The following is a 9,532-nucleotide window of genomic DNA, read 5'->3' as shown; positions in this document are numbered from 1 at the left end:
CAGCACTAGACGCTGTAAAAAAAAGAAAGAAAAAAAGCCTTTCAGAAATGCCTTGAATTCTTTTGTGCATTAGAGTTTTTAACCAATTACAGAATTTGCAATCATAAAATAAATTGTGGTTAATTTAACTTAATATATCAACACTCCCTGTTTATTGTAATAAAAAGTATTTTTTATTATCATGCATTGTCATAATTACAGCAACAACGACAGGCCTTTTAATTATAGGGGGTTGGAAAGGTTGGGAGCCACTGTTTAATATCTTAACCAGATCTTGTAAAAACATATTGTATGCAAATGCACAAGTTGCAAATGCACTGTCCTTAGTATATACATAACTTTGGCCTGCTTTTGTGAAAATCAACCTTAGTACTCAAGGAAGTGATTGAGTTACCTTCAAATGTTTGTGCCATTAAACCTAAATACCTATTTAGGTACATTTCGCACCACTTCAACAGATCAAAGTGACAATAAACAGTTACTTCATATGATTTTTTTTTATTGATTCATTGATTCAGATTCATTTTTTAAAATCAATAGCTATTTAATAAGTCAAAGTAAACAATATATTTTAAACAATTACGTCAATTAACCTGTCATATGATGTGTATGTACATTTACAAAAGGAAATCACTTTTAATTCTAATTATACATTAACATATGCAGGGCAACACACCATATAGCATATACAGTGCTGAAAATGATTCATCATTTCAATTTGCATTCAGCATCACAAAGTGAATGTTGTAACAGTTAAATAATTTTTGAAGTTGTGTTTGGTGTCAGAGAAGCAGAAATTATTTAAGACAGTTTTGAGGCGAATTGCAGGACCATTTCAGAATTTCAATACAAAAACTTGATTTTTATATAACAGACTATTGTCTGTACTTTGTTATATATTACCAGGAGACCATTAAAGTCACCATGAAATCAAAATAGACCATTCTTGGTTTTGATGAAATATTGCATTATTTATTATAAATGATTTATTCATGCACATCATTATTATTTAATTTTTATCTAATGTGGAATCTTAATCTTTAATCAAAATAACTTCCCGTCCCTCTTGCAGCAACATCTCTTTCTGATGATGTGTTTACTGGCGTGAGGGCGGGACAACCTGTCACTCACATGAGATTAACCAATAGCAAACCACAACCATCCAATCAATTCCAACTGGAAAAAATCAAGTCCCGGCCGAAATTTTTTCCTTAATCCATTTCACTCGTCACAACAGGGCGGAAGAAATCGCAACTTCCGCTTCATGCTGACTTTAAGACCACTAAGAAGAATTGAACCTCCAAATCAAAAGCAAGCCTGTATGTGTTCAGCCAGGCAAACAAGCAACAACGGTTTGCATGTGAATCTATTGCAATAGTTACATTAGACATATGTACTTAACTTGGATACAGTATATTTCTTTATATTACTAAATATTGAGAGATGATGGATGACTTTGCTTGATTTAAAAACATCCAAATTAAATAAAAAAATTAAAAAACACAAACTATCTTTTAGATCTGTACAGCACATCTACATCAAATAAACAGACTGGTAGAAAAAGAGCTGAAATGAGACTGATGGTTAAAGCCAGAGTTTCTTCATCCGTAGACTGACAGATGCTGTTATGAACACAGATAGATGGTGGAGCTTCAGATCACAGTTTCAGCTGCTCGCTGAGTCTAATAGTGATGGCTTTGACCTCGGTGTACTCTGCCAGTGCATACTCACCCCTGCACACACACACACACACACACACATTTGAAAGAAATGTACACGCATAACCCAAATTGACAGAAAATAAGATTTGAGATTGAGAGGCTGGAAAATGGTCACGATTAAACTATGATGCAAAAATATAAAAACTAACATTACATAACATAGACATTAGGGAGAAAAAACAAGTAATAATACAAATGTATGTTCATATTATTAGACCGGTATGAAACGAGATAAACACAAACGGAAAAAACTGAACCCAAAGTATCAGGACTCACAGCTCTCGGCCGTTTCCTGACATCTTGTAGCCGCCGAATGGAGCTTGAGCATGTAAGGCGTTGTAGCAGTTCACCCTGGAGAACAGAATGAAACATTACCTTTGACCTCACATTGAAAATTCCTGCTCATGTCATTTTTGTATATACATTAGTGGCCAAAAGTGATGTCCGAACTAGGAAAATTAGCTTCTTTGCACTTTATTCAAACTTTGAATGAAATATTTATTAAATATTTTGTTTGCATGTTGTAAAGTTGCGCCCTGAGTGTAAAACTAATGTACGAGTTCCACGTTTCAATTGTTTCACTTGTCATGATGCAAAGGTACAGATTTTTTTGGCCAAGCGGTCATACCAAGCTTGCACTCATTATTCCCAGCCAATAATTCAATAAATCACTATGTGGCAGGTATTAGCAATATTATTCATTTTAGCTATAATATTATTTTGTGGGTTTTAGTAAAAAAAAAAACTTCTTTCCTCTTTCTTCCTTTTTTTATTTGTATAGCACAATTTAATAAAACAGATGTTGCCCAAAGTGTTTCACAATCACAAAATCAAACACTTAGACAATGTACTAAAAGAAGAAAATAAATAAATATAAGGAAACACTAACATATACTGTACATAGTAACGATCGACACCCGATTCATGGAAGTTCCCAAATGGTATTTAAAAGTGTTTTTTTTAATAGCTTTTATAACATAATGGCCAGATGGAAGGAGCTGTCCTCTGCAACCAAGGAGGGTATTGTTAAAATGGCTAAATCTGGTCAGTCTGTCTTTGATATTGCTCATGTGCAGGACATGAATGGTGACAAAGTCCGCAGAACTATTTAAAAAGCACAGTGAGAGTGAGACCACTACCATGCAGAATGTAAAGTGCTGTGGCTGTTCAAGGAAGACTAGTGAGCATTTTGACAGAAGGATGAAAATCATCTGAATGTGGTGGGACCACCTCAAAACAGCTTCTAAAAACCTGGATGAGTCCTCCAACCTCCAATTTCACCTTGAACTGTAAGCCAACGGCTGTAGGAGGATGGATTGAGAGGTTGTGTACCAGTAAAGAAACCATATTAGTTTTATCTACTGCAAAAAACACTGTGCATTTGCCAAAGAACATTTAACTTGGGATGGTGTCAGGTATGTTAGTAGGAGATGACTGGAGCGTTTTAATACTCATTTAAGGCATGCATTGGACCATTAAGCACGGCAGGGGAAACAAAATGGTATTGGGGATGCATGTCTGTTGGAAGGATCTACAAAGTTGCTGGTACTTTGAAAATGGACCAATACTTGGGAATCAAATAAATGCTTAGATTGTCTAATATATCGGCTATTCTGCTTTGTAGATATCGGTATCAGCCTCTGAAAAACCCATATTAGTCCACCACTAGATTTTGTATTTTTTTTTTTTATAAATTACAGTTGGTGAATGTTTACACTCTAAAAGCTTACAAATGAACTGCATGAGTTTAGCGAGTCTCGTACCAGACGGTTCCAGCTTCCAGGGCCGCAGATACACTCAAGGCACGATCGATGTCACGCGTGAACACGGCTGCCGTCAGGCCGTACTGTGAGCTGTTGGCCCTGTCGATCACCTCCTCCTGAGTCTTAAACTTCATGATGCACTGAACCGGCCCGAAGATCTGCAAAATACACACATCAGTGGAACACCAATGCCCAGGCTATCTACAGGTGCTTAAAGGAATAGTACATGCTAATAACAGTGATGCCATTATTTACTCACTCTCGTGTCATTCCAAATATGTATGCTGAAAAAACTAAAGTTTTTTTTTCAATTCAAACAAAAGTTCAGAGTGATCATGTCTTTCAAGCTCCATAAAGGACAAAAAAAGCACACACGGTTATCGTATGACTTTTACACTTTTATGATACATTAAATGGTGATTTAATTTGCAGCCAGATGCATATTTTCAGACAGTCAGCTGAAATGACAAAGCGAATTTCAAAGTGAAATATACTTATATTATTTTAAACATTATATGTGTGCCGGTCTGATCAGCTCAGGGTTTGTTTGTGTTTGTCTGGACCACATGGCTGACACCTGGGACCATGAAGCCGGTTTAGGTGGCTAGCCAGGTATGTTTCAGTTTAGTTTGCAGACTTTGCACCAACCTGGGTTTTAGGCACCATGAAAGTGGTTGCAGACCGAACTTGGACCAATCAGCTGTGAGCAAAGTGACACATGTCTGATGCGATAGAGTCACTCCACCAGTTTCTACTCTAAATTAAAGGTCACTACATAGCAAATGACTTTTAAAGACAAAATCATCAGCCTTTTACTAATTCTTATTTAGAATAATAATTGTGTATGATTTAAATATTATTTATGTAATTATTATACGCTTAATCGATCACACATGTACAATTTTAGTTTAGTTATGCTTTAGAATCAATATATAAAGCTATAAAATGACTACATGTGAGCTTAAATTTTCATTTCTCTCTATAACTTTATCAACTGTATAAACTAACTTCACAACTTTTACTTGCTCTTATATAGCAAGACTTTTTCTTTTAGTTGTCCTCTTTCATAGACAGCTATTTTGTTCTTGCTGTGTAAATTTCTTTAAATTCTTAATATTTTTCAAATCTCATAATATTCTACAGAAGAGAGAAGTGAATGGTGCCGCTTCTCTCGTGAGAATGGAATCGCAGTTTCACTCTTTCACAGCGTGCGATTGGCTGTTCGCTACTGATGTCACACCTAAACTCCTAAACTCAGGATCAAAGCCTGAGATGACAGAGAAAGTTGATGATCAGCATCATGGTACCAACAAAGCCTGGTTGGATTGGTTTGGTTTGGTTTTATCAACTCGAAACTAATCCTGTAACCCTCAGTTTGTACCAACTACCATCATGGTACAGGCCCCTGGTGTTTGTGTTGTCATGCCACGTGCTCTACAGTCTGCTGTTACTCTGCCCATCTTATTATCTCATTATGGCTCGCACCTGTTTTAGTTCATTTGTCACCCTTTATATTCTATGCTGATCTTATGCCAGATCGATTCTCTGCATTGCTGAGTTTTACCTTAATCTTGTCTTCCAGCTATTTATCTTAAGTTTTTGAGATTCCGTCTGGATAGTTTAGTTTAGTTTAGTTTGTTCTCCTCCCCTTCTGTTTTGCTCCCCAAATCCCCTGTCTTCTTTGGTTGGGTTAGGTTCCTGTTTAGCCTTTCCTTTTGGATCTTCCCTGCCCACCAGCCCCAGAGATTCCAGCTTCCACTGCCAGTTCCCTACCTCTAAGTCCCCAGGTGTTCATCAATCATCAGTGAACTTGAAAATGGAAATGACTTTGCAGGCAGCGTTTGCGCGCGAAGGTTCTTTGTGAAACTGATTTCGGACAGACGTCTGAGGCAGTGTAACGGTTTAATGACCTACAGCAAAATAGAGTGAGCTTGGGTGAAAACTAAGTGAATATTTAATGACTACAAAAGTAACTTCTCGCTAGAAATGACATCATAAGTGAAAAACATTTATCAAAAATGTACATTTACACACAAAGAGACGATCAGACGCCATCTTTATTTTTATAGCTCTACTGTCATAAACTGGAAAAGCATAGGATTCTGGGATATCAAAGGCGATGAAGGATACATCTATGCTCCCTTTAAAAATCGATCAGATGAAGGTATCTCAGGAGACAGTTAGTGAAACTAACATTGCATTCGGACGTGCCTTCCGACCTTGAAATGAGTCCGAAGGTAGCATGTATCAGTTTTCTGACGCAGCCAATGGCTGGAATCCTTCCTTTTCCCCCTTTTGAATCTGGCCTTACAATACCTCCCTATTTTGTGTGCCTTTGATAATCAATAAATCACTGTTATTCCAGCAGGAGATTCCTCCTCTTTTACCATCCTGACTATATATATTATATATACAGTACATGTGTGTTTAAATACAAATATATTTCACTTTGAATATATATATTGTTTTTGTGTTTTTTCTTTTTCTTTTTTAAAATACGTATACTGTATTTATTTGATTTGATCAGGCCATCTGAGGACAGACACTAATCACAGGTCTTTAATGCCACAATTATCCAGCAGGTGGCACTATGGGACACATATTTTGAAATGGGTTGTTCAATGAAATGGAATGGGTTGTTCAAAAGAAAAGAAATAAAATTATGAAATCAGCTTAGGTCACAAAATCCAATCTTTGTTTTGATCTGGATCAAAATCGTCAGATTGAGTTATTCAAAATTTTTAGTAAGACTGGGATAACTGATATAAAAAAAAAGGATTATCCTGATCCTAGCAGAAGGGTGGATTTCAGGAACAAAAATGTAATAACTTTTAAAATGGTGAGAAATTACAACATTTGTATCATGTTATATACCGGTATATACAGGTCCTTCTCAAAAAATTGGCATATTGTGATAAAGTTCATTATTTTCCATAATGTAATGATAAAAATTAAACTTTCATATATTTTAGATTCATTGCACACCAACTGAAATATTTCAGGTCTTTTATTGTTTTAATACTGATGATTTTGGCATACAGCTCATGAAAACCCAAAATTCCTATCTCAAAAAATTAGCATATCATGAAAAGGTTCTCAAAACGAGCTATTAACCTAATCATCTGAATCAACTAATTAACTCTAAACACCTGGAAAAGATTCCTGAGGCTTTTAAAAACTCCCAGCCTGTTTCATTACTCAAAACCGCAATCATGGGTAAGACTGCCGACCTGACTGCTGTCCAGAAGGCCATCATTGACACCCTCAAGCAAGAGGGAAAGACACAGAAAGAAATTTCTGAACAAATAGGCTGTTCCCAGAGTGCTGTATCAAGGCACCTCAGTGGGAAGTCTGTGGGAAGGAAAAAGTGTGGCAAAAAACGCTGCACAACGAGAAGAGGTGACCGGACCCTGAGGAAGATTGTGGAGAAGGACCGATTCCAGACCTTGGGGGACCTGCGGAAGCAGTGGACTGAGTCTGGAGTAGAAACATCCAGAGCCACCGTGCACAGGCTTGTGCAGGAAATGGGCTACAGGTGCCGCATTCCCCAGGTCAAGCCACTTTTGAACCAGAAACAGCGGCAGAAGCGCCTGACCTGGGCTACAGAGAAGCAGCACTGGACTGTTGCAGTGGTCCAAAGTACTTTTTTCGGATGAAAGCAAATTTTGCATGTCATTCGGAAATCAAGGTGCCAGAGTCTGGAGGAAGACTGGGGAGAAGGAAATGCCAAAATGCCTGAAGTCCAGTGTCAAGTACCCACAGTCAGTGATGGCCTGGGGTGCCATGTCAGCTGCTGGTGTTGGTCCACTGTGTTTTATCAAGGGCAGGGTCAATGCAGCTAGCTATCAGGAGATTTTGGAGCACTTCATGCTTCCATCTGCTGAAAAGCTTTATGGAGATGAAGATTTCATTTTTCAGCACGACCTGGCACCTGCTCACAGTGCCAAAACTACTTGTAAATGGTTTACTGACCATGGTATTACTGTGCTCAATTGGCCTGCCAACTCTCCTGACCTGAACCCCATAGAGAATCTGTGGGATAATGTGAAGAGAAAGTTGAGAGACGCAAGACCCAACACTCTGGATGAGCTTAAGGCCGCTATCGAAGCATCCTGGGTCTCCATAACACCTCAGCAGTGCCACAGGCTGATTGCCTCCATGCCACGCCGCATTTAAGCAGTCATTTCTGCAAAAGGATTCCCGACCAAGTATTGAGTGCATAACTGAACATAATTATTTGAAGGTTGACCTTTTTTGTATTAAAAACACTTCTTTTATTGGTTGGGTGAAATGTGCTAATTTTTTGGATTTTTGGTTTTTCTTTACTTTTTTGCCAAAATCATCAATATTAAAAAAATAAAAGGCTCGAACTACTTCAGTTGTGTGTAATGAATCTAAAATATATGAAAGTCTAATGTTTATCAGTACATTACAGAAAATAATGAACTTTATCACAATATGCTAATTTTTGGAGAAGGACCTGTATATATACAATATATATATATATATATATATATATATATATATATATACACACACATACATTCATACATAGATATATACACATTTATTTTATTAGTTTAACTATGAAATTAATAAATTAGAAGTAGACATTATAACTATTTCATAAAAAAACATAAAATAATCCCCCAAACAGCTGTCAATATCGAACACAAATATTATTTAATTTTAAGTGTTTTTTTAATCACTGTATATAATTATATCAATGGACATGGAGATGGGAGGAAAAATACATTTTAATGCTTTAGCGTTCTCTCGGAATTGTTTTGCCAAAGAGTTCTTTGCGAATAAACGCAAATTATTTATTGGGGGAACACAAAACTTTTGTGAGAGAATGCAAAAGCATTAAAATATATATTTTTCTCCTATTCAAATTTTTTTATTTTTTTTTTAAATTTCTTGTCCCTTTAGTGCATCTGTAGCGGTCTGAAAATGGAAGGCGACGTCTGTTTGTTTATGTTGTTTTCTTTTTCTTTAAATAAAACACTTAAAGTAACCCACATCGACTCTTAAACCTGTTGTTCTTTACATAGCTAACAGCCTACATTGTGAAATATAACCCCATTTGGAGCACTGGTAATCCAGATTTGCTAATCAAAAAAAAAAAAACTGTATTTGGATTAGCATGATACAATCCTATTTTGCTTTGAAAAACCGGCACAAAAGTAAACTGGATGGCAAAACATAGGATTTCCAAATCTAGATCATTCTAATCCAGATTAATCCTTTTGAACTGGGCACTAAAGCTCTCTATAGTTAGTTCAAAATGAAGGTTATGTCACTATCTAGTTGAGTCATGGAACTCCTGAGGGCGCAGGCTGATTGGTCCTTTACATGCAAACTCCAAGCAATACAATTTTTACTGCATGACACAAGCTGATTGGCCTCTGCTGATCCTGAAGCCAATGAGTTTGCTTGCTCAACATTTAAATAGTCTGGTTCAGTGTTTGCTGTCCTGCACTGCACTATCAGAGTTCCTCTGAAACATCCACCTGTCTAGATCTGCTACAGGATTTGTCTATTTATGCAGCAGCAGCAGCAGCAGTATATCTTACATGCTCACAGCACGGTATCTGTGTATCTGTTAGCAGTAGCAAGTTCATACTTTCTCTGCAGTAGCAGCAGCGACAATAATCTACAGCAGCAGCGTTGCAGATCAAGTCCGCCAAGACCAAATACATTAACATTAAAAATGATATTACATCTACACCATATGTAGCTGTTTTTCTACATGCTTTACAAATTATAGTGCACATACTATAACACTGAGCACAGAGGAGCGTCGTACCTCTTCTTTGGCAATACGCATGTGGTCTTTGATGTCAGAGAAGATGGTCGGATGGATGAACAGACCCCTGTCTTCCACTGCACAGCCGCCACACTCCAGCCTCGCCCCGTCCCTCTTCCCACTGTCCACCAGCGCCAGGATCTTATCATACTGATGCTGGTCAATCTGACAGAAGAGCAGAAACGCATAAAGAACATGAATACAGGAAGAAAAACGTTCAAGTTAGTGTGTAAACTGAG

The 9,532-nt window shown here is 37.2% G+C and overlaps 1 protein-coding gene across 1 annotated transcript in view; it reads right to left on the bottom strand.

The window, feature by feature from the left end:
* Positions 1–478: 478 nt before the first annotated feature.
* The window catches only part of aldh1a3 (aldehyde dehydrogenase 1 family, member A3), a 28,216-nt gene continuing 19,162 nt past the window's right edge, over positions 479–9,532 (bottom strand). The window contains exons 10-13 of the mRNA XM_077228032.1: positions 9,294–9,458; positions 3,485–3,642; positions 1,998–2,072; positions 479–1,733 (exon numbers count right to left, since the gene is read on the bottom strand). Coding sequence (XP_077084147.1) covers positions 1,658–1,733; positions 1,998–2,072; positions 3,485–3,642; positions 9,294–9,458 — 474 coding nt within the window. The 3' untranslated portion in view covers positions 479–1,657. The remainder of the gene's footprint in view (positions 1,734–1,997; positions 2,073–3,484; positions 3,643–9,293; positions 9,459–9,532) is intronic.

Source organism: Siphateles boraxobius, unplaced genomic scaffold (genome assembly GCF_051911475.1).
Source record: "Siphateles boraxobius isolate OS27281-9 unplaced genomic scaffold, OSU_SipBor_1 130, whole genome shotgun sequence".
NCBI lineage: Eukaryota > Metazoa > Chordata > Actinopteri > Cypriniformes > Leuciscidae > Siphateles > Siphateles boraxobius.
This window is presented reverse-complemented; position numbering and strand designations above follow the sequence as displayed.